Source organism: Epinephelus fuscoguttatus, linkage group LG19 (assembly GCF_011397635.1).
Source record: "Epinephelus fuscoguttatus linkage group LG19, E.fuscoguttatus.final_Chr_v1".
Classification (NCBI taxonomy): domain Eukaryota; kingdom Metazoa; phylum Chordata; class Actinopteri; order Perciformes; family Serranidae; genus Epinephelus; species Epinephelus fuscoguttatus.
In genome coordinates, this window is record NC_064770.1 from 33,934,333 (window position 1) to 33,959,134 (window position 24,802).

A 24,802-nucleotide genomic window follows, 5' to 3' on the forward strand; every position below is an offset into this window, starting at 1 on the left:
GCTTGTTAGTGTAAATAATGTCCAGTCCAGGGAGTTCGACCTGATGATGCGCTGTGCCGCCTTCAAAGAAGAGACAATGTCCGCCTGGGCTCTGTTTCTGGCGACCTTGAATTAAGTGTGCTTTACAATGATGAAATACTCTTTATTAATTGGAGTCTGGTGGGTTTGCTGATAACAAATTCAGGGCTGTTTCTGGTTAAACAAAAAGGACTTACTCTTAAACAAAAGGTTTTTTACTGTAGGGATCCTTTCCATAATGTTGTCAGACACTTAAAATAATGATTTGAGCATGTCAGTGGCAAAAACAAACACTTTAAGTGGACTTAAATTGACAGTGTGAACACGCAGGTGGTTACATTGCAGCCTGCTCATCTCTGGGTCAGTTTCAAAAGTTGTTCCCATTAGTTACTACGACACAACAACAAAAAAAGGATCCAGGTTAAGAAATGTTGAGGTTACCCTGTAACAGTGAGTCTGTGGAGGAAACTCAGGTTTTCTACATATGTTCTTGTTTCCTGATCTAATTTGTTTTGTGGCACTGGAGGGGTCAAAGAAGCGAAAAGCCTTGATGCTACAAACCAACAGTTGCTCCCTGTGTTTCAGCCTCCTATCTGGACAGAAAATGTAAAGCCAAGGTGTTAATTTGCAGTGAGGGGGCTCAGGGATCAGGGGTCATGTAGAAGAATTTACCAAAGCCTTGTTTGTTAGCCTGCTGCACCACAGACCGTAACTGCTGGGCACACTCAGAGGGAAATTAAAAAGTCGGCGGCAGATAACTGAAGTCAAATCTGGCTGTGACAGCGTGGCACTCTGCTTGAAGGTAAGACAGTTATTTTCTTCAGTGAGTTTGTTTTTTGTTTTTGAGGTCAGACTTTTAAGTTTTTTCTCACAACAGTTTTTCACATGATGAGATGGTCTTGTGCAGATTTGAGGTATTGAAAAGTAAATAGTGTTTGAAAATCAACAACCAAAATATTTTATATATTTAACCAATCTGTTGCAACATGAAGAGACAAATAAGTAGTCAGTAATTCAGGTAATAGTCTGAACAGTTAAGCATTCATTATATGTTTAATTTAAAAGGCTGTTACATTCTCTAAGCACTCAAATTTGTTGGAGCTTTTGTCTGCTTGTACAAATACTTGGTGAAGAGTTTTGACAACAGCTTTAAGTTTTTCTTCCCCAGTTTTGTTTATTGAAAATTTCAGAGCATACATGAATTAATAATTCAGTGTCTTAGGTTTTAATGCCAAGTAAATATACATATGTTAATATACATATGTAAATACCTACATGGAAAGATAGAGAATAATAATAATAATAATAATAATAAAGGTTAAGTGAAGAGGACTTAGTAAAAAAATAAATAAATCAATAATAATGATTAAAAAAATAATATCACAATGTTTTAAATAAAAACAAAGATAAAAATTAAAAGAAGTGGAAGCAATAGAAAAACAATTAAAGTGGAGCTGAAATTAATAAAAATACATGTAAAAATATACATTAAAAAAAAACTTAATAACAAATAAAGGAGTAAATAATAAAGATTATAATAACCAAATTTGAAATAAAATAAAAATGAAATAAATCAGATGTAATAGTGATACAACAAGACCAAACTTAAGATTAATTAGAAATAAATAAAGAAAAACAATTTACAGTAAAAAAAAAAAAAAAAAATAGAAATAAAGATAGAGTAAATAATAAGGATAATAAAAAAAGATAATAATATAATCACCAAATTTGAAATAACAGTACAAAGGAAATTAAGTGCAGATGTAATGGTGACAAAAATATCTGGAGTAACATTTAATTAAAAATAAAAACACAAATTATTGTAAAAAAAAAAAAAAAAAAAAATTAACATAGAGATCATAATAGTGTTAATGAAAATTGAGTAAATGAGTTGATAACAAATAAATAAACAATAATAATAATTGGGGGACAAAAGATAAAAATGATATTAAAAAAGAGACATGATAATAGTGATACAAAAAATAAGGTAAAAAATTCATTGATAATTATAAAATAATAATATAATTAAAAAATACAATTAGCAGTAAAAAACGAACAATAAAGATAAAAAATGAACAACACCATATTTTTCTTGAAGATAAGGTATATTTGTTAAACGTTTACAGCTTTGACTTTTTAATCATATTTCTAACATATTTTATTGGCACAGATGCATTTCTTCTCTGCTGCCTCCTTCCTGCTGGTTCTGGCGCTGAGTTTTCCCGCTGAAGGAGGCAAATGTCCCAAAGTGTGCAGCTGTGACAGCAACAAACTTACAGTCGCCTGCATTGGCAAGAACTTAACGGAGATTCCTCCGACAATAGACGAGGTGAGGGTGTCTTTTTGATGCATTTTAGATGTTTCTTCAGTTTGAATCTTTAATCACCCTAAATAAATTGGCTTAAGACCTCTTGTATGCCACTCATGCTGCTGTACAGCTATAGCAGCAAGAAGATAAGTGTCTTAGGTACCATCTGTGTTCTGTCGCTCTTACAGATCACAGTAAAACTTGACTTGAGGAACAACAACCTGCAGGTGCTGTCCAGGGGGGCATTCATCCTCACGCCCTACCTCACACACCTCAACTTGCAGCGCTGCAACATTATCAAGGTGAAGGAAGGCGCTTTCAGGACCCTGGGTCGCCTGGTCTCCCTGAATATGGCCTACAACAAAATTGACATCCTTTACCAGGTGAGAGGAGACTGAGTTCATTATTTAAACATTTTACAAACACATATAATGTTGTCTGATGTCTCTTTCCCTCCCTCTCTACCTCCTACCTCAGGAGTCCTTCGACGGCCTCTCCTCCTTGAAGGAGCTGCACCTGGACCATAACCGTGTGGAGGAGATCCAGCCTGGAGCCTTCACGCAGCTGGGTTTCCTCAACATGCTGGCCCTCACACACAACCAGCTAGTTTACATCCCCAACATGGCCTTCCAGGTGCACAGATTTATGGGATTAGATTTTTTAATATCAAATACAAATGCAGGAACACACACATGAAATGCACACACTCCACGGTGATTTATAATGTTTGGCATCTGACTGGTCTTGCAGGGCCTGAACAGTATCAAGTGGCTGCGTCTCAGCCATAACTCCCTCAACAACTTGGCCCCTGAAGCCTTCACTGGACTCTTCACCCTCAGCCGCCTCAGCCTGGACCACAACGAGCTGCAGTTCTTTCCCACTCAGACCATGACCAGGTGAGACCACCTGAGGGATCATTATGGGCATTATGCAAGTATAATTTTAATATCAAATGAGGCTTATGACCTCTCATCAGTGTCACTATAGAAACAAATGCAGCAGCCTTTTACTAACAAGAGGTGAAGTTATTTTAGCAAACAAACCTGATTCTATTATCACTGAAGATGTCTTACTGATATACTGACCAGTATGAGACTGGTAAGAGAATGGAAGCTCCTTTCCGTGAATGTGTTGAAAAAAATGGAACCTGTAAGTCATCTTGATAAGAAACATTTTTAAGATGAGTTATATATCAAAATAATGAAAAACTTTCAGCAAATAATGACTTTATTCTCAGAAAAATAGTATGGAAAATATATTGTCACAGTAACTCAAAATAATGAGTTTGTGTCTCCCAAAAAAATGAGATCTTTTTAAAATAAGGACTTTATTCTCAAAATAATGACTTAGTATTTATAGATAATGATTTAGTGTCCAGAAAATATTGACTTAGTATCTTAAAATTATGATACAATTCTTGGAAAAAATGACTTAGTATCTAAAACATATTGACTTAGTAACTCAAAATAATGAGAAACTTTCTTGAAATAATGAGTTAGTGTCTCAAAAAAATCAAAAGTTCTTTAAAAAATGGACTTTATTCTCTAAATAATGACTTAGTATCCAAAAACTATCAACTTAGTAAGTTAAGATAATGACTTACTATCTCAAAAATTACTCAGTATCCAGAATATATTGAATAAGTGTCTTAAAACAAAGAGAGGATTTCTCAAAATAATGAGAAACTTTCTTGAAAAAATGAGTTAGTGACTTAAAAATAATGAGTTGTTTTTGTTTTTTTTTTAAATAAGGACTTTGTTCTCAAAAAGAAAAAGACTTAATATCTCTACATAATGGTTTAATATTAAAAAATATTGATTTACTTGAACTTAAAATAATGACTTAGTATCTTCAAATTATGATAAAATTTCTTAAAATAATGATATTGACTTAGTAACTTAAAATGAGAAACTTTCTTACCATAATGAGTTAGTGTCACAAAAAAAATCAAAAGTTCTTTAAAAAATGGACTTTATTCTCTAAATAATGACTTAGTATCCAAAAATACTGAGTAAGTGTCTTAAAACAATGAGAGGATTTCTCAAAATAATAACTTGCTATCTCAAAATAATCAGAAATTTTCTTGAAAAAATGAGTTAGTGTCTTAAAACAATGACTTTTTTTTTTTAAATAAGGACTTTGTTCACAAAATAATCACTTTATTTATCTACGTAATGGTTTGATATTCAAAAATATTGACTTAGTAACTTAAAATAATGACTTGGTATCTCAAAATAATAAAAGACTTTCTTGTAAAAATGACTTAGTATCCAAAATATATTGATTTAGTGTCTCAAAATAATGACAAATGTTATTAAGGCATTATTTTGAGATATCTAAGTTATTATTTCGAGAAAGTGTCTGATTGTTTGGAGATAACAAGTCATTAATTTAAGATAAGTCCTTAGTTTGAAAGAGCTTCTCAGTATTTTGAGACACTAAGTCATTATTTTGATAAGTTTCTTCTTTTTGATGTCACTCATTATTTTCTCATCAATCGTTTCTCTTTATTTTGAGATGTTTACTCATGTTTACTCTGAGACACAAAGGAATTATTTTGCAAAAGTTTCTCATCAGCTGGGTCGCCATTAATTCAGAAGTGAGGGGGACATTTTGGAGTAAGACTATTTCTTTGAATGATTTATTGAAATATTCTTTCTGCTTCTCCCTAGTCGCTAATGAACCAAACCAAATAACCAAAAACACTTGATGACTAGGAGAAGAGGTCATCTTTAACGTCAGCTAACTGCCATCAAAACCACATAACTCAGCTTACATGGTTGTACATTTTTGTTCAAACATACAGCACATCCTCTGCACTCTGGGCTTAGAGAGGCAACAGAGGGAGCGTGCCTGTCTGCTGTGATGACAAAAGAAGCAGCAAGTGTGAACCTTGCCCGCCCACTCGCATGCATGTGATTTGGGGCTACATAGAATTGACTGAATTTTACCTGAATCAGTACATCATCATTTTTAACCACTCCAGCTTCATGACACTAAGGATGCTTTACTCTCCTCTCCTTCTACAGACTCCCTGAGGTCACGCGCCTGGACATGAGCCACAACCCCATGACCTACCTCGGGGAAGAATCCGTCTCCATGACGAAGCTTACGCACCTCTACCTCGACCACATGTCCCTCCAGGACCTGTCGGATCAGGCTTTGTCCCGTGCCCCCCTCCTCTCACACTTGGACCTCAGCCACAATCAGCTTCGTTACCTGGAGCCCCTCTCAGGCCCCAAAGAGCTGACCAGCCTCAACCTGACCGGTACAACTGTGTTCTGACACTTTTTTATTGACACAGATTTAGACATGGAAGATAATCACATACCATGTCTCTTCTTTAATACATTTTGGCAACAATTAAATCGTAGGCAACTGGACTTTGATTTTTGATACATATCTAAAATATATTCTAATAATCAAAGTCCAGTTGCCTACGATTTAATTGTTGCCAAAATGGAATTGACCTGGATAAATGAGAATATCCACAGACTTCTTTAATACATCCATTACTTATTTTTCTTAAAGGCAACCCAGTGTACTGTAACTGCTACATGCGGCCCCTGAGGGAGTGGGCGACTGTCAGTGGTGTGAAGCTGCTGGGAGCCTGTGCCGGACCACCTCATCTCTCAGATGAGCCGCTGCAGGCTGTGGTTCCTTTGGACCTGCGCTGCCGCAGCAGGGGGGAGGCGCTGCATGACGAGATCGAGAAGGAGGATGAGAGCACAGGAAGCGCCCCACCAACAGCCAAGCCCAAACAGAAAGTCAAGTGTCCAGTTAACTGCGACTGTGATGTGAGTGTTTAACAGTCCAGCTCCAACATCAGCTGCTCTGTAGAAAAATGACAAATTTTTATATTATTAGAATATATTTTAGATGTGTATCTGTATATACATTTGTTAGGGGATTTGTTGTTTTTCAAATAAGCTGGCTGTCCTTTACCTAAAAACACACACACACACATATATATATATATATGTATATATATATAGCTTTAATTTGAAGGAGTACATTGATTGTGAAGAACAAAGCATTTACTGGAAAGAAATGGAAATGGTAAATGGACTGCACTTGTATAGCGCCTTTCTAGTCTTTTCACCACTGAAAGTCACATTTACCCATTCACACTGGTGGCCAAGACTTCCATACCATACAAGGTGCCAGCTGCTACTCAGTTTTTAACACACTCACAGTCTGATGGAACGGCCAATTTGGGGTTCAGTATCTTGCCATGGGATACTTCGACATGCAGACCGGAGGAGCTGGGGATCAAACTGTCGATCCTCGGATTAGTTGGAGTACCAGCTTTATCATCTGAGCCACAGTCGCCCCACAAGCAGTCTCAAGTTTAAAACCACCACAGAGAGGCCTCCAGTTATTTTCGTGAGGGGGGCCAGTGGTCCAGCAATTTTATCAAGGTGGCCAAGGAGAACCTGATATAGCATTGGAGGTGGGGACTGTTTAATCCTCCGCTACTGTGAATGGGGATAAAATTATTTAATCATGCAGCTCTTCTTGATATTTGAAATGTTATTGGATTGAATGGATCAATTCCGAAAGTGAAGCAGGTTATTTTGTAGGGGCTGTGACACTCAACAAAAGGTATCCACTGATTTACGGACGTCTCTTTTACAATGTAAGTTTATGGAAAAAAGTCTTTTTGGGCCCAAAGTCATCACGTGACAGACCTAGAAGTTGTATTTACATGGTATGGCCACTATGTAATATTGGCTTTGAAGTCTGGCGCTGTTCCAGCCACCCCTTGGCAGTGACTCCGACCTAGCACCACAATACAGACAGACAAATTAAGCAACTAACTTTTCAGTAAAACATCTGAATGCTTTGTCAGTCACCTTTTATAAAAATCCCAATAAGATGTTTGTTTTTTTATACTCCACTGTGATATGACCCTCCCCAGATTGAAGCCCAGCACGCCACATGTGAGGCTCAGGGTCACACCAAAGTCCCGCGAGGCTTCCCCACCAAGACGCAGCTGCTCGACCTCCGCAGTAACCACTTCCACTACCTCCCTACCAACAGCTTCCCAGGCACCAGCCAAGTTGTTTCTCTTCACCTGGAGTTCTGCAAAATCCATGAAATCGAAGGCGGTGCCTTTCGGGGAATGAAAAACCTGTTTTACTTATATCTCTCTGACAATGACCTCACGTCCTTGGACCCTGGAGCTTTTACTGGAGCCACCGAGCTCACGTATCTTCACCTGGAAGGGAACCGACTGGTGCAGTTCCCTGGATCAGGTGAGTGGTAGTCTGGCTGCAGTTACAGGAATATACACTGTAATTATGTGTGTGAATAAACAGTAAACTAAAACACATGATATTCTCTGTTTCTTTGTGTCTCCCCTGTAGCTCTGTCAGTCTTACCAAATCTGTTTGTGTTACACCTGGAGCGAAATGCCATCTCCAAACTCGAGCCCACTGGTCTGCTGTCCTCAGTAACGCCTAAACTCAGGGAACTTTATCTGACCAATAACACCATAACGGCTGTTGCCAAGGGTGCTCTGGATTCTGCTTTCCTGGGTACACTTCACCTGGATTCCAATCAGCTGACAGAGATACCGACCCAAGCTCTGTCTGAGGCCTCTAACCTGGAGGAGCTCAGCCTGTCTCAGAATACAATTCGCTGGGTGGGACCAAACGCGTTCAAGCCAATATCCCAAAGTCTGAAGAGGCTTTACATGGATCACATGGGCGTGGAGAAGGTCCCCTATGTCTTAAGTGTTCCATGCATCATAAAGTTTATTTTATTGTCTTTTTTTCAATCTATCATGTTAGCTGATCAGCTCTTTAAATTGTATCACCATCCAGATGTCCAGGGATGCTCTGGTGGGGTTGGGTCCAGGGCTGAGGGCTCTGACTCTGAGAGGAAACCAGCTGGAGGAGCTTCCTGACCTGAGCCCACTCACCGGTCTGGAGGTGATCGACCTGCAGGACAACCCCCTGCTGTGTGACTGTGCTCTGCTGCCGCTACGCAGGTTAGCGCAGACTTTCCCTGAACTGATAAATTGAAATTGATTTAAAGGAAACATCTTCCCCAAATGAAAATGGGTATATCAATTACTCATCACTGACACTGAATTTGTGAAGAAAGCTTTTCTTGCATGTCTCCAGTTGGTAGTGAGATTGTGAACTTGCGTCACTGCTTCATGATCAGGGGGGTAAAGCTACAATAATTATCTGACTGTCTCTGCCCCCCTTCTGTCTCTCAGGTGGATGGAGAATGTAAGTTTGGAGGTGATCGCCACATGTGGTCACCCTCTTGAGCTCAGAGGTCAGAGGGTCAGGGACATCCAGGTCTTCACGTCCTGCCTAGAAAGCAGCTCTCCTCCAGGTGAGAAGGTTGCCGTGGCCCCTGGCCCTCCAAAAGTGAAGAAAGCAAAATCACCCAGCCTCTCCAAGGCCCCTGGAGTCAAAGCAAGGCCTGCAAAGCTCAAAACTAAACCACTGAAACCAACCAGGAATAAACCTCAGAGGAAACCTGCAGCACCAAAAGTCACAAAGAAGAAGAAGACACTGTAACTGTTTTTATTTTATTTTATTAAATGCTCTGTGTGGAATTTAATAAAAGAAAGAAGCAACCTGAGACCTCAGCCTGTTCCCTTCCTAATCTTGAAGGATATACACATGTATAACAGGGTTTGTTTGACAGATGGAGTCAAGATAGTCCCATTGATCATTGTTATCATTATTACCAAGGCCATCTTTTATTTCAAAGTGAGAGCTACAGTGAAATAAGATCATCATACACAACCAGCCACAAACATAGGTTCTGTACTTTTATAAGAAACCTGTTTAACCTAAGCAGATCATGAAACACAGAGTATATAGACAACTTTATCATGTCATGAGTCTGGTCAAATTAATATGTGGTTCCATGGTGTAATGGTTAGCACTCTGGACTCTGAATCCAGCGATCCGAGTTCAAATCTCGGTGGAACCTAAATTTTTGCTTCTCCATTTTATTTGTCAATGAAATGTCAAATGCTGCAGTTCATTTAAGCAACATAGAACAGCCAGCTCCTCTCCAGAATGACCGTATCACGACACAAACGACTAAAATCCCGGATTAACACACTAAATACACCGACGGAAATCGCTGTGTTTCTTCCGGGTAACTGAAGCCTCACGCGAAACTTCTCCTTTCAAGATGGCAGCAGCTATGGATGTAGATACGCCGAGCGGCACAAACAGTGGAGCTAGCAAGAAGCGATTTGAAGTAAAGAAGGTACGGTTTCATAGAGTGACTCGGTGTTTTTGTGTTAAGAACCTGTACTATCTTCCAGCAGCCACAAATGATCGTTAACACATCTCACAGCCACTAACTAGCTAGCATACCCGTTAGCTTTCTCGCGCTAACTCCCTGTGGCTTGCCGATACGGCTGTAGCTAGCTAGCTGTTAGCCTGCTCCAAATAGCTAACTCCCTGTAGCTTGCCGAAGGCTGTAGCTAGCTAGCTGCTAGTCTGCTCCAAATAGCCAACTCCCTGTAGCTTGCCGATAAAGCAGTAGCTAGCTGTTAGCCTGCTCCAAATAGCTAACTCCCTGTAGCTTGCCGAAGGCTGTAGCTAGCTAGCTGCTAGCCTGCTCCAAATAGCTAACTCCCTGTAGCTTGCCGATAAAGCAGTAGCTAGCTGTTAGCCTGCTTCAAACCGTTAACTCCATGTAGCTAGTAGCTAACTAGCTGTTAGCCTGCTCCAAACAGTTAACTCCCTGTAGCTTGCCGACAAGGCAGTAGCTAGCTAGTTAGCTGTTAGCCTGTTTCCAAACAGGGCATGAATTTGCACTTCTCTTTTTAGCTACAGCAAAAAAAATATACGTAGAGTCTTTAGTGAAGTGACGGATATCACTAACCCTTATCACGATGTAATTAACAAAACAGAAAACAAATCCCCATGTTAACTTTAAACCTTGAGTAACGTTAAACAACAAAGCTCTTAACTCTGCGAGCTAAGTTAGCTTAGCTAAACCTGATTTCCGTAGATTGACAGCCCCCGCAAACAGTCAAAAACTGGAGTTACAAGACTTCTATGACTTACTTAAACTGTAATATCGGACTACAGGTCAACCTTAAATAAGGTGTGACTGAATTTTGTGCTTAACTCTCAACAAAGTAGCCGCTAACGGTACCGACTGATTAAACATTTTGATTTGGGAACCCGGCTTTCAGGACTACGTTCATCAATTAACATTAGCTACGGTATATCAATAAGATGTAATGATACGACAAGGTGATGTTGCAACTCTTATTTCAGTCAAGCTCTTGAGTTTATATTTCAGTATGAGGTATGAAAGAAGCAGAGATACTATGCCTTTTCTATTTATAAATTAAATTACATCTGGCTGAAAATATTAGAATAAGTACAGTAATGTAACAGTATGAAGCCAAACTGTTTTGTGTCACGTCATTCAACAGCCCCCTCTACCTACCTGATTTCTTTGATTTGGTTCATAAACTCCCAAGTAAAATCTTTCCTATTGACATTCATCTGTAAAGATGACCATCAGGTCAAACATCTTGGGCGCTACCGTTCACTTTCTGTTTCCATATTGTCTGCTGCCTAGATATGACAAGAGCATATTAAAATGTTTTTATCTGAAATATGAAATGTTGACATGTGTTGTGAAGCTGTTCATTCAATCTGTTCACACCACTGTCAACAAGTCCACTTGCAATGGAAGTGTTGGTCAGATAATTTTTGATTGTGACTCTGATTTTCCCACCAGTGGAATGCTGTGGCGCTGTGGGCGTGGGACATTGTGGTGGATAACTGTGCGATCTGTAGGAACCACATCATGGATCTTTGTGAGTTCACTTCCACACAGCTTTGGATTCTGACACAAACTGGACTACGAATGTCAAATGACTTTCAGTCATGGCAGCAGCTTTGACAACAAGTGTTAGGCTCTGACTTCCATTCATCAGACTTGTCAGTGTGTTTTGTGAAATTGCATTGTTGACACATTTCTCTCTCTCTCCTCAGGTATAGAGTGCCAGGCCAACCAAGCTTCTGCAACCTCCGAGGAGTGCACTGTAGCCTGGGGTGTCTGCAATGTGAGTCTCTAACAGCCTCTAACATACACATGTCTCTGATCGGGCCAATTATGGTTGTCATTTTTTACCCTTCAAGTGCAAAGTGGTTCCCAATAACAGCTTTTCAAGAGGCCTCTGGTGTATGCCAGGTGAAATCTAACTATTAATGTTAACATCACAAACAAAAATTGTCAGAAATTTCAAGAGATGGATATCTTAAATCCTTTGAAAATAAAACCAAAGTTGTCTGCTTGAGTAGATACGACTTGGGCTACATTCATATTACAAACAGATGTGGCCTAAATCTGATTTGTTTGCTCTCGTGTGACATGTTTGATTTTTTTCAGAGTATTGTGGAGCAGCAAATCATTTGCAACATTAACGCTTGTACCACTGTGTCGTTCATTTTTTACCCACATGCCTGTGTCTCACACGTGACTATTTTTGTCGTTCCAACACGCGTATGTGTGACGTTATTGGTTGCTATGAGGCGTTTTGGGGCAGAGATCTGTTCACACTGATGTCAAACCTGTGTCACTTCAAACATGAATATTAACAGTCTTGCCAGAAATGTTGGACTGGGAGAAAAAAATCTGAATAAAGCATTAAATCCTGTAATTAGAAGATAGCCTTGGTTAGATATCTAATTAGTTATTAATTTTGACCATGCAGGTTTGAGATACATTTACATTAACAATAGACAATTAAGTTATACAGTGCATGTTTTTCTCTCCCCCAGCATGCCTTCCATTTCCACTGTATTTCCCGCTGGCTGAAAACCCGACAGGTGTGCCCTCTGGACAACAGGGAGTGGGAGTTTCAGAAGTGAGTATCAGCACTTGTAGATTCAAATATAACTCTCGAAATTGTAGCACAGATGTATGGCCGTGCATTAAATCTTAGTTTGGCTACAACTAATTTCCTCAGACAGTGAAAAGTTGTGAACATTCCTTTAAATGAACATCTGTACTGACAGAACATCCTCTCTCTCTCCTCGTTTGTCATGTTTTCACAGATACGGACACTAGCTGTATTATTGCTGATCTATTTCTTGGCTGCTACAAGCATCATCCTTACTGTTTCCCTGTTCACCCTGCTTGTAAGCCTAGTTGTTTTACGCTTATGTCTTTGTTTTGGTATGTTGTAAGTACACAAATAAACAATAATGTTGTCAAAAATCAAATCTTGTTTTACTTGTACAGACAGTAGTTTTAGTTTCTGGTGGTTCAGTGTGCTGGTTTGTGAAGCAGGTTTGGGCTGCTGAAAATAACATGGTTCATCATTTACTTTGATTGTGTGCAAAGACTCATTCACAGCTTGGTTAAATGGTAATTTAGGTATTTTTCAACCTGGACCCTATTTACCCATGTTTTTGTGTTTAAGTGTCCACTGACAGTGTATGTTTTTGCTGACAGGCTCAGATTGTTATTCTGACTGTCTGATGAAATTACAGAAAGGATACCTACATAGATAGCCCCGTAAAATCCATTGTGTTTCACTAGAAAGAGCCCCAAAACAACTAATGCCAAAGCCCCCAAACTCCATATAAATAAACAGTAATTTTAGCGTGTATAGAGGCAGCATAGTTTCACATCTCACTGGGTGAATTAAGGATTTATTACAACCAAACCAAAGTTGATGATTGTTTGAAAAGTGAAAGGATAAAGCAAGACTGTTTTTGAGTTTTATTGTGTTTTTGTTGACTCTGAATTAAGTATCTTCTATGTGATAAAATTAACCACTTTTTTCAATGGAGTCTGATGATGGTGATTTCAGGGCTGTTTCTGGTTCAACAAAAAGGGAGTCTTAAAAAAGGTCTTACCTCTGTAGGGATCCTCTCTATAATGGTGTCAGACACTTTAACAACCTGAGCCTGTCAGTGGCAAAAACAAGTGCTTTTGATGGTGCATTATTAGCTATTACTAACATTTTATTGCAGCTTGTTTCCAACTTAAAAATATGTTCCCGTCAGTCACTTTGACACAAAAACATGGTAGAAACATGGTCCAGGTTGAAAAATAGCCAACCTACCCATTAACAGTTAAATTACATTTTGGTGAACAAAAAGCTGCTCGTTCAGATCAGCTCTGACGCAGTGATCCAGGTCAGTAATCCTCTGGCTGTAAGACAGATGCTCTGTGAGGATTACATGTCCTGGTGACCCACTCTCCCCCTGGGCCTCGGTTACACTGCAGCACCTGGAGGGACTTGCCTGTATACTCAGGGTTTCTGTCAATCGGACGAAGAAGCAATTTGTTGATGCACCTCAGCCTTTAGGAATTAATGATTTTGACATTTTGTCAACCAAAATGATCGGAGGGAAGAAAATTGGCAGATTAATCAATAAAGGTTTGGTAACAAGAATTTGAGTTTGTCAACAGAAATATTTCAAATTCAGCTGGTTTGCCTACAGTTGAGGTTTACACTGCCCCAAAACTTTTCTCCATTAAACAGATGAGAACCTGCAGTAAAAATTAGTGTGTTGAGCGTGTTGTTCTGTAAAACCAGAGAAGAACATCAAACCTGTTTTGCAGCAACAGAACTTTTATTATTGTGAATCATTTTTCCAACAGGGTCAGACAACAAGATCAGTTAATTTTTTTTTTGCAGTTGTAATAATAGATCTGATAACAAAAAGCGCTGACAGTTGTGTGTGAGAGTTCGGCTCCACTCGGAGAAAGGAAAGACCAGTAGCTAAACCATCACCACGTATTAAATGGCTGTGAAAATATTTGTGAGCTGGCGTCTTAATGCAGGAGCTCCCAGTTTAGCTGTTGCAGATACAGGTTGAGAAATCAACCTGTGGTTAATAAAGTCCCAGCTGAGACGAGTCAAGAGGAAGCTGTCAGACCTGACTCCTGACCATCGGGTGGCTTAGTCAAGACGTTGCTAAGTTCTAAGTACATTTAAAAAGTTGCCCCACTTTCTCTACATGACACCAAATAACCTGTCACCTGCTCCCCCTGTTTGATCTGCACACAGTGGAATAATTGTTGAAAAGTGTTGTGGCTCTCCAGATTGTTTCACCACATATCCACTCTCCTCTCATCTTTGGTCCTTCCCAGTCTATGGCTGTGGTGGGGCTCCAAATTTAGAACTCAGCTTGGTGACGAGGGCCATGATTTTGGGGTTGTTCTGGTACTTGGCGATGTTAGCCGGGTTCTGTGCCACATCCTGGAAGGCAGCCATCACCTCAGGGTCCTGGAGTTCAATACAAAGTACAAACGGGGTCACCTTTATTCATGTAGCGCGTTTCAAAATCAGTTTTAAAGACACATTTGAGGATCTGAGTGAAGGCAATGTCAGTGATACCTTAGCGTACACCCACAAAGTCCTGATGAAGCAGGTTAGCTGAGCTTTTAACTCTGAATAGATCATATCTAAGGATTTTTTTCACCCTAAACTTTTCAAGAGTAGTCCACCAATTTTGTATTGCACTATAGGCCTATCGTTCGTGGGACAGATGTAAAGCTCTGACAAACTTCATTCTGACATCAGTCATCCAGCTCCTCCTCCAGTAAACCTACATGTGTACTTGAACCATCTTATACTGGCAGCAGTGACATCAATCAGAAGGGTGATTTTGAGAAAGTGCACAACTAGTTCAAAAACTTCACCTCAGTTCAGGCACAGGTGTTTTCTGACTTTGAGGGCATTGACATTGACAAGAGTGATGTCCCGGTTAGTCAGGTTGAGTGGCAGTATTGTGAGCTTTCTTCTAATGGTGTGGCGGCTGTGAGAGCACGTTAGCTGTTCTATGTAGACAGGATCCCCCACCCTCTAGCTTTTTAATCTCTTTGAGTGAACAACAGGATAATACATCTAAGTCCATCTCTATTTGGTGCTGCCAAAGGCTCAAATACATGCTCTGGTGTGTGGAATTAAAACATATCCCTCCTCTCAACATCATCCTCCCCGTTACAGTGGGGATGATGATTTTGTATTTGTTGTCCTGTCTGTTTCAGAACCACTGTAACGACCTGCAGTCTTTATGCTAAGCTAAGCTAACCAGCAATAGCTTCATATTTAGCATTCAGACATGAGAGTGGTGTCAATCTTCTAATTTAACTTTTGCCAAGAAAGCAAATAATTGTATTTCCCAAAACCTAAACCTTTAAGGTCAGTATAACCTAAGCCGTGGGACATAGCAGTGGATGTGGTGGAATGTTAGGATCACCTTCATGGCGTTGAGCACCTCAGGATCCTTCAGGAGATCACCGAGACCAGGCATGCCGGGAGGGGCTCCGCCTGGGAATCCGGCAGGTCCTGCAGAATATAAACGAGACTCATTAACTGTAGCAGCGCTCATTATAGCGCTTACAGGTGAAATCACATCTGTCTGATAAATTAATGATGAACAACAGCACAGAGAAATAGACTGCTACCTCAAAATGGTGACTCAAAATAAACAAAGACCTGTAACTCTCAAGGACATGATTCCTCAAAACGAGACTGTGTAGCTGATTGATAAATTCTTTTAATGTGTATAAAAGAATGAATTATTTTCCACAGGTATTGCTTCTCTTATAATTGACATTTGGAGTGTTCGTCTCATCCCATCATGCACTGAACCGGCTTGTTTTCACCTCCTACCTGGGAAGAACCCTCCTCCAAACTGTCGTGCTTCCTCATCCTGCTGAGACACAGAAGAACAGGATCAGTTTATCAGTGTCGGACGCATTCAATAGTGGCTTCCTCACTGAAAACTCTCATTGTGAAAATGGTAACAGCGTTTTATTCGTGTTCAAAATGATGAATCCATGAATTTAGATGATGCATTTGTTTGTAGTCAGAGGTGGGAAGTATCTCACCCTCTGAGCCCGTGCATGCTCCTCTCTGGCTTTCTTTATCCGCTCTTGTTTTTGCTTGATCTCCTTCTCTTCTCTCTTACGCTCGTATTTGCGTCTGTGCTCGATAATTTTGTTAGCCTGAAAAAAACAAAAAAGGGGAAACATGACAAGATTAACACAGACCTCAAACTCACAGCTGGGAGCATCAGCTTTCATTCCCTGTCAGCCTTCAGGAGCTTCTGAAGCCCTCCAACACGCAAACTGTTTATCTGCATCAGGATCATGTGAACACTGAAATAGATCACACGATATGAATCCTCTACTCTGAGCTTACGCACACATAAATAAACATATCTGTATCACAGCTATATTTCCTCTTTTCTCTGGCATTATACCTTGGGCTGGACCTCCTTTAGCATCGCACTGGTGTCCTCGTCATAGTCCAGTTTACAGGCTGTGGCCAGATCCTTGGCTGCCTCCTCCCAGTGGCCCAGCAGCCTGCAGCACGCACACACACACACACACACACGAGGCAGAAAGCAAAACATAGTACTGTCAGATCTCTCACCAGATGGCAAAAAACTGCATGAATTCACTGACATATGAGGCCTTTAATAGTTCACCCATCCTCAAACTAAGCTAACAGCAATCTTACATTCATTTTACTTCACTCTGTGTGATCAGTCTGATAAAAGTCTTGATTACAATCTGTGTTAGACTGCGATATAATCAAGAATAAATGTACAACATTTTTCACAACTGGTGATAACAGTCTTTTCATGCTGCACTCTGATTGGCTGCTTTGTCGATGTGTGTCGTGGCAGTCATGTTCTACGAATCTGGTACTGCATCTCTGACAGTTATGATTCTGATGCAGGCCATCTTTGGTCACCAAAGCTCTACAAACAGCCACTGGTGGACGTGCCTCCCAGTGCAGACTAGGGCCGTTTTAGTCAAAGAAATCATCACAACTGTCAGCTCATATTAACACAGTGAATAAGGGCCTTAACCCTCTGTTAAAGATGTACTGTACCACCTCTTCTAGCAGACTACAACACATTCTGTATTTATGTCTTGGTACTCCTGTAAAGATGTTTATGCTGAGATAGCCCCAATTTGAGTTTCTTAGTCTGTTGAACCAGTGCTACAAACGCTGTGCCGGTTAAAATAAAAATGCTTTGTCAAATTTTAATAACTGAGGGAACACATTTTGCTAACAAGGCAGAAAGTGTCCCCTCTCGTCCCCCTTTAAACTGACTGATTACACAAGTTGAATGACAGCAGGCAGGGGGAGGAAGGGTCCGGTATGGTGACCTCTGACTTGCATCTCTGCTTTTTGCAGATGATGTGGTTCTGTTGGCTTCATCACACTGTGACCTCCAGCAGGCACTGGGGCGGTTTGCAGCTGAGTGTGAAGCAGTCAGGATGAGAGTCCACCTCCAAATCTGAGGCTGTGATTCTGGAAACAGGTGATTTGCCTCCTCTGGGTTGGAGAGCGAGAGTTACTGCTCCAAGCGAAAGAGTTCGAGGAACTCAGGGTCTTGTTCACTGGTGAGGGTAGAATGGAGCGTGAGATAGATCAGGTGTTTGGCACAGCATCAGCAGTGATGCAGGCGCTGCACCAGACCGTCGTGGTGAAGAGAGCTGAATCAGAAAGTAAAGCTTTCAATTTACTGGTCACTTTGCGTCCCAACCCTCACCTATGGTCATGAGCTCTGGGTAATGACCAAAAGAATGAGATCACAGAAACAAGGGGCAGAAATGAGTCTCCTCTGTGGGGTGGCTGGGCTCAGCCTTAGAGATAGGGTAAGGTGCTTGGATATCCGGAGAGAGCTCGGAGTAGAGCTGCTGCTCCTTCGCTTCCAAAGAGGTTAGCTGAGGTGGTTCAGGCATCTGGTCAAGATGCCTCCTGGGCACATCCAAGTGATGGGAGGTCCCGGGCCAGACCCAGAACACTCCCGTCTGGCCTGGGAACACCTTGGGATCCCACAGGAGGAGCTAGAAAGCGTTGCTGGGGAGAGGGACGTCTGTAATACTTTGTTCTGCCTGTTCCCCCCCAACCCGCCTTCAGATAAGTGGTTGAAAATGACTGGATTGATGGAAAATGACAGCAGCGCACTCAATGAGTAAACTTAATGCTTCCAGCTTTATTGAAAGCAACACTAATATAAATTCATTCTACATCACTGGCCCTGCTATAACACTGAAATATTAATGCTAGCAGTCAAACAAGATGAGGTGTGTCATATTTGTGAGTGTTATTTGGTTATGTTGTGTGGGTGCCAAGGTGTAAAACAGAAACATACTTGTGAGCTTTTCCCCTCCACTTGTAAGGCTGTGCAGAGTCTGGGTTGATGCTGATGGCTCTGTCACAGTCTCTAATGGCTGCGTTGGGTTTCTTCATCTGGATAAAGACGCTAACACAAAAAGGACAACTGATTAAACTCACAGGCCTTGTTGAGTGTTATTTAAATGCTCTGCCATGGTGAACCTGAATGACAGACTCCGAGGACTCTCACCTTGCCCTCTTGGCGTACATGATGGCTACACAGGGGTTCAGCTTGATAGCTTCGGTAAAAAGATCCAGAGCTTTCTGCAGATCGCCTGCAAGAGAAAACAAAATTGGTATTAGAGATCATAACTTTAATTCACTTTTGAGCACCTTTCCATTCACCTAATCAATACAGAAGCTGTATCAGTACCAATCTACCTTCTCCTAAAGCATCGATGGCTGCCATCTTCTTATCACTGGCCTGGTCCATCATCTCCTCTGTGACCTGAGGAAATCATGGTGTACGCTTGGTTATTTTCCAGGCATAAAATCTCATTTAATAAACTGAGAGAAGAGGTGTGAGTGTGAATAAATGTATGCATGATTAATAGATAACATAAAAAAAGCAACAACATTTTACCTCAACATTTTCCATCTCTCCCATCTCCTGTGGTTCATCATCGTCTGGTTCGATCACCCCCTCTCTGTCAATTTCTAAAAAAAAGATTTGACACTTACAATGAGCTCTTGTTGGGACACATACACACACACACACACACACACACACACACACAACATCCATTACTGCTGATCAAAACATTGTAATAAGGATGTACAGGTATCAAGTGCGGTACATTTACTGAGAAAAAAAATCTGCGTCTGAACGCCCGAACCTCACATAGTTAAGTATGACGACTCTTTCCCACCCAGGAAAAATAATAAATGAATTTAAGTGATGTATAAAAATGGGGACATATTTGCAAACTGTGAAAAAGCAGATATGTATGGAATAAATAAAGGGCAGACTCCTTGGCTTTTTCATTAGCTTGAGATTGGAAAAAGCTAGCCTGGTGCTATCAATAAAGAGACAAAAATCCAAGTCTTAAAACAACATTACAATACTTTGCTAGGAGTTAAGGGTGGGTGATACAGCCCTAACGTAATATCACATTATATCCCTCTGCAGGGAGGGTAAGTTGCTAAAAGAGTCTGAGAAATTCGGGGCTGTTCATAAAACATTCAGGACGCCACAGTTTATCCCACACTGCTGAAGCTGCTCCTCTTTTTGGAACCACCGCAGAGTCTGTAATAATATCACTTTGAGCCATGCTTATTGTTGCCGTGGCTAACAGTTTGACATCAATATGCCAACAAGTTGAGATATCACAATATGAATTTTTCATGTGATATTAAAAATTACACCGGTATTATTCTGAACAGTCGTGACAGTGACTATTCTGATCATGGGTTTCACTTCCTCTACCGTTACCTCCTCGACTGCGGCTGACAGCTACATAATTCTGGTGTTAATCATATCTAACAACCAAAATCTTTTCAGATGGAGGTCCCTGAAGAAAAATTATACCAAATGGGGGTCTGTACTGAATGTATATCGTTTTAGGGGTCCTTGACAAGAATAAAAGTTTAGAACCACTGACCTATATCACTACGTTTTGCCAACGGCTGAGAGTCAGTTTCCATTTGACAAACTCCTAAAAGAACGCAGATGAGTCAATCTTAAAGAAAACATGTGTACCTATATCACTCTCCTCACTCTCAGACTGCACAGCAGGCTCTGGCTCAGGAGGTGGAGCTGGAGCTGATGTAGGAGGAGGACCACAGGGACAGCCGCCCTACAAGTCAGAGAGCGCTCTGTTACAACATGATGTGACAAGCATGGGAAAAAAATCTGAATCATCAGATGTTTTCAGTAAATGGCATAATTAAAATATTCCCGTGTTACCTGGCATGACTCCTTTGTCTTGGATGGGGGAGGGAGTGTTGCACCCATGCTGCGGTATAAAATTATGGAAACACTTATTTTATTTGCCAAGACAGATATTTTAATATGGTTATTTTTTCTATGAACATGTGTTCAATAAAAATGCCCAGAAAATGTATTCATATCACAAAAATATATACATCCATATTAAAATACAAACATGCATATACTGTTACATAGTTAAGGTTATTTTCCTTTCCCTGTTGCCACTTCATAAATCTCATTTATCAGAGTTGTCTTTATCTTTTTTTTTTTTTCAACTATTTTCACAATTAATTGTTGTTTTAATTTTTTATTTTATTTCTACTCATAGATTTATATTAGCGGTGTCAAAACAACTGATTTATTAATACATAGATTCTGAATATTTGAGACTGACTCAGTACTCATTTTCTGCAGTATTAATACACTGGTTCTCGCTGTGCTTTCTTGATCTCCTTTATTATCAATGCTACAGTCATTCTGCTGTTCTCTGCAAGTAACCAAGAAAAGTCACATTATAGCATTGTTACATTTATCTGTTAATAAAAGACTTGTATGCCCTCAGTATCATTTGTCCCGTTATCAAAAAAGGTATCTAATATTGCTATTTTTAAAAGTATTATATTGAAGTTAGAAATGACAGTGTTGTGACAAAACTTTTGTATTTGCCTCATTTTTTTTATAGCTATTCTTATTTATGTTTTACATATATATACTAATTCTGACATTGTGCAGCTGCAACACTTAAACTGCCCCTCTATCGATTAACCCTTTGAAACCTGGAGCAACATCCCTTTTCTTATGCTGTTTTCTGACGTCTTTCACAAGTATTCAAACCCTTTAACTGAGCAAATTGGTGTGATTGCTTTTAAAATGTTAGAAAAAGGCACTGAACAACTTGGTAAGAAATGTGCCATAAATTGTGAAAAAAATTAATAAAAATAAATCTAAAAAAAAAAAAAAAAAAAACTAGAAAAAAGTGGGAAAAAATTTATTTATAGTAATTATTACATTTTAAAACTATGTTTCAGGATTATTCTAATTTTCAAGCACTCTTTCTAAGCTATTTCCTTTTGTGTTTGTTTTAACTCTTTTCTTTGTTTTATTTACTAATTTCTTGTTTTTTTAAATTTTCTATTCTTGCTAATTTTCTTGCTTGTAGTTTTCTTTTTTTTAACTAATTTCTTATTTTTTAATTTTCTTTTTTTAAAATTAATCTTCTTGTTTTTAATTTTTTTTAAAAAAATTAATTTCTTGCTATTTTTTGGGGGGGGGGTCATTTGTTCTTTTGTTGCTCATTGCTTTCTTCCCATGTTTTTAAAATAAATCAAGCCAATTTGCTCAGGTTTCAAACGCATAATTAAGTCTTGTCTTACCTTGGGTCTATAAAATGTCAAAAACAGATCCCAGAACATGTGGTGATCAAACTGTCTTCAAATTGTTCTGTCAAATTAATAGAGAGTTTCACCAGAACATATTATAATTTGAGAAGTTAGAACCAGAGGATTTGGGCCATTTATGGTTGGGAAATCAAACAAGTATTTATGTAAATTGACTTTGTTGCACTACTTTATTTATGACAGTGTTTTACTTGGTGGCAAAAAAAACCTTAACCACACCTAAAATTTTATGCTAACCATGGACTTTCTGACTCCAAATTTTTGACAAAGTGTAAATGGTTCCTGTGTGTTTTGACTAGTTACTTGTCCTAATGTAAATGATCAAAGATAAAGAAACACTCCCTTGTTGAATCAAGAGTTTGACACACACACACACACACACACATACACACACACACAATCCTGTACTTCTATCTTTGTGAGGACCCTCATTGACATAATGCAATCCCTAGCCCCTTACCTACAACTAAATGCCTAACCCCTACATTAACCTCAACCATAAAACCAAGACTTAACCCTTAAACAGACCTTTGAAGAAGAAAAGACTGACCAAAAATGTCCTCACCATGTAGCATGTACAAGTACACACACACACCCTGTGGTCCATGGTTTTTACTAGAAGGTGGGCGGGACTGGGCACGTGGTCTGTTGGCGACTTCATCTAAGTATTTTAGTCATGTAGTGAAGCGTAATGTATCCATTTAAGAAGAAATAACGTGATTATTATGTCAGTTGTGAAAAATGTTTTCATGTGACAAAAATCTGGACTTGTTTTTCTGAGTTCATGAAATAATAACCTCTTTTTGCATCATGTGAGTGCATTATGCATCTGTGCGTTAGTGACATAATGACAGAATAAATCCCCTATGAATCATTTACGTAACAGCCTGGACACATGCACGGTGCGTTGACAGGTTGGAGCAACAGTTCTGCCCCCAGGTGTACTGACCTCTCCAACCAGGTCCGGAAGAATGCCATCTCTGGAAGGTGCAAGAGCTCCGGGTTGGACTCGCACATGTGCACGAAGCCCTTTAATTCTGCCACTTTCCGTGGGTCCATGTTGCCCTGTCACGTCCAGCACACAGCGCGCTGCATGTGGAGGAAAACCAGCAAGAAAAACAAGGAACAACTTAGCCAAGTCTGGCTTTGTTTACGTACGTGCTCACCTGCTAACGTTAATGCCCGCGTTGTTAAGCTAGTTATGCTAACGTGCACAGGTTCAGTGACCGTGCGCTGCAACCACACTTTATTCACACTTACAAGTCAGGAGCTAGCAATGAAGAAACCATTTAAAACGGCTGTTAACTGCAATCTCAATGGTCGCAAACCAGAAGTTTCTGGAAATGTGAGTCCAATGGGTGACGCGATAACTGTTTGACGCATGATAGCATCGTTAGCTAAGTTAGCTTCGATACGGGCCGTGGTTAATGACAAACACTTGCTAGCTGCAACCGTTAATGTCAGTAATCGATGGGAAACGCACCTGATCGAAGCTGTACACCTGTCACACCCGAGAAGAAACCCCGCAGAGGAAGGCTGCAGTTGATTTTTATCTGCACAACTCGGCTTCACCGACGGTGTCGTCGCTCCCGTGTTTTCATTCAGGCGAGCTAACGGACAGACTGACAGCAGGGCTGTGACATTGCTGCCCGGAGTTTGGCCTCGCAGGCATACATAACCGGAAACGATACAATACATGTGTAGCGGTTGATGCCAAACGAATGAAAGCCAGACATTGGTTATTGGTTAAAAAAAAAAAAAAAATCAAATCAAATAAAAGCCTTTTCAACATTACAATATTATTATTATTATTGATCCATCCATTTTCATCCGCTTATCCGGGGCCAGTCACGGGGCAGCAGGCCAAACAAAGCACCCTAGAAGTCCCTCTACCCAGAAACTGTTTCCACCTCCTCCTGGGGGACCCCAAGGCATTCCCAGGCCCGATGAGATATATAATCCCTCCAGCATGTTTTGGGTCTGCCTGGGGGCCTCCTACCAGTGGGACGTGCCCGCAACACCTCTAACAGGAGGCGCCCAGGATGCATCCTGATCAGATGCCTGAACCACCTCAATTGACCCCTTTCGACGCTAAGAAGCAGCGGCTCTACTCCGAGCTCCCTCCAGATGTCCGAGCTCCTCACCCTATCTTTAAGGCTGAGCCCAGCCACCCTTCAGAAGAAACTCATTTCGGCCACTTGTATCTGCAATCTCGTTCTTTCAGTCACTACCCAGAGCTCATGACCATAGGTGAGGGTTGGGATGGACCAGTGAAGCAAAAGTTTCTGGCTCAGCTCCCTCTTCACCACGTAATTGTAACACATATATACCGTAAAACTTCAATTAGTAACCAAGTCCCAATTAAACAGCTAGTCGCTTTTAGTAGCATGTATCAATCAGACACCTGATCTGGTTAAGCAGTTCATGTTTCATTTTTATTACTAATGTAGTTCTTCAGATGTATAAAACCAGGTTGTTGGATACCTCAAATTATGCGCCCATTCCTTGACTACACTATAAGTTATTCATATTCCTTCAGTCCCTACGGGTCCTTAGATCAAAAGAGTCAAAAGGGTTTTTTATAAAAATTAATCCAAGTTGTGAGTATTGTTTTAACAGGATAGACAGTGGTGGTGTGTCGGTATGCCTGGTGCCGTAATCCTACATTGTTGTAACTGTCCATCAGAGCTACACCAAATTCCTCGTTGATATATTAGCTAAAGCCGAATTTGTATACAAGTAATATTCATACTGGTTTAAATAAACAGTTTGATTGTATTTGAGCAAGAGTTTTGTGCGAAAGCAATTAAAGGCCTGTCCCAAATAGGCCTGCTGATCTCAGTAATTTAAGCAGATAATAGCCTGGACTATTAATTGAAGTTTTACGGTAATTACTAATAAGTTAAACCTTGAATAGACATAATGATACAAGTGCTTGCACAGCCTGTAGCCTCACAAAACAATTTGATTAATTTGCATAA

The 24,802-nt window shown here is 40.1% G+C and overlaps 3 protein-coding genes and 1 non-coding gene across 6 annotated transcripts; 3 read left to right on the forward strand and 1 right to left on the reverse strand.

Annotated features, from left to right (window-relative positions):
• Window positions 1-718: 718 nt before the first annotated feature.
• On the forward strand, window positions 719-8,865 carry chadla (chondroadherin-like a). Its single transcript, XM_049561305.1, has 11 exons — window positions 719-820; window positions 2,189-2,347; window positions 2,515-2,709; window positions 2,804-2,959; window positions 3,077-3,222; window positions 5,356-5,594; window positions 5,858-6,123; window positions 7,248-7,584; window positions 7,696-8,048; window positions 8,155-8,321; window positions 8,556-8,865. Exons 2-11 carry the CDS (start codon window positions 2,189-2,191, stop codon window positions 8,863-8,865), a joined length of 2,328 nt encoding a protein of 775 aa, XP_049417262.1. The 5' UTR covers window positions 719-820.
• A 349-nt stretch (window positions 8,866-9,214) lies between these two features.
• On the forward strand, window positions 9,215-9,286 carry trnaq-cug (transfer RNA glutamine (anticodon CUG)). The gene has a single exon. It is a non-coding gene; the product is annotated as a tRNA-Gln (tRNA).
• A 138-nt stretch (window positions 9,287-9,424) lies between these two features.
• On the forward strand, window positions 9,425-12,558 carry rbx1 (ring-box 1, E3 ubiquitin protein ligase). The gene is made up of 5 exons (XM_049560969.1): window positions 9,425-9,571; window positions 11,069-11,147; window positions 11,326-11,396; window positions 12,115-12,200; window positions 12,391-12,558. The coding sequence occupies exons 1-5, from the start codon at window positions 9,494-9,496 to the stop codon at window positions 12,401-12,403; spliced, it is 327 nt and encodes a 108-aa protein (XP_049416926.1). The 5' UTR covers window positions 9,425-9,493; the 3' UTR covers window positions 12,404-12,558.
• A 1,343-nt stretch (window positions 12,559-13,901) lies between these two features.
• Window positions 13,902-23,465, reverse strand: st13 (ST13 Hsp70 interacting protein). 3 transcript variants are annotated; one of them, XM_049561629.1, is made up of 13 exons: window positions 23,305-23,465; window positions 22,771-22,910; window positions 20,401-20,449; window positions 20,194-20,290; window positions 19,078-19,151; window positions 18,876-18,942; window positions 18,685-18,769; window positions 18,472-18,582; window positions 16,561-16,663; window positions 16,187-16,303; window positions 15,969-16,008; window positions 15,553-15,641; window positions 13,902-14,576 (listed from the first exon to the last, which is right to left on the reverse strand). In XM_049561629.1, the coding sequence occupies exons 2-13, from the start codon at window positions 22,878-22,880 to the stop codon at window positions 14,442-14,444; spliced, it is 1,077 nt and encodes a 358-aa protein (XP_049417586.1). In that variant the 5' UTR covers window positions 22,881-22,910; window positions 23,305-23,465; the 3' UTR covers window positions 13,902-14,441. The 3 variants fall into 3 exon arrangements, with proteins under 3 accessions (XP_049417586.1, XP_049417584.1, XP_049417585.1); XM_049561627.1 differs by having other exon boundaries at window positions 15,969-16,011; XM_049561628.1 differs by lacking the exon at window positions 23,305-23,465 and adding an exon at window positions 23,082-23,193 and having other exon boundaries at window positions 15,969-16,011.
• Window positions 23,466-24,802: the final 1,337 nt, after the last annotated feature.

Coding starts and splice junctions, on each gene's coding strand:
- st13 (XM_049561627.1), bottom strand. CDS start 22,880: ATGGACCCACGGAAAGTGGCAGAATTAAAGGGCTTCGTGCACATGTGC. Junction 18,770..18,875: donor CATCGATGCTTTAGGAGAAG/GTAGATTGGTAC, acceptor TTTCTCTTGCAG/GCGATCTGCAGAAAGCTCTG. Junction 18,583..18,684: donor ATGTACGCCAAGAGGGCAAG/GTGAGAGTCCTC, acceptor TTTTTGTGTTAG/CGTCTTTATCCAGATGAAGA.
- rbx1 (XM_049560969.1), top strand. CDS start 9,494: ATGGCAGCAGCTATGGATGTAGATACGCCGAGCGGCACAAACAGTGGA. Junction 9,572..11,068: donor AGCGATTTGAAGTAAAGAAG/GTACGGTTTCAT, acceptor TTTTCCCACCAG/TGGAATGCTGTGGCGCTGTG. Junction 11,397..12,114: donor TAGCCTGGGGTGTCTGCAAT/GTGAGTCTCTAA, acceptor TCTCTCCCCCAG/CATGCCTTCCATTTCCACTG.
- chadla (XM_049561305.1), top strand. CDS start 2,189: ATGCATTTCTTCTCTGCTGCCTCCTTCCTGCTGGTTCTGGCGCTGAGT. Junction 8,049..8,154: donor ATCACATGGGCGTGGAGAAG/GTCCCCTATGTC, acceptor ATCACCATCCAG/ATGTCCAGGGATGCTCTGGT. Junction 8,322..8,555: donor GCTCTGCTGCCGCTACGCAG/GTTAGCGCAGAC, acceptor TCTGTCTCTCAG/GTGGATGGAGAATGTAAGTT.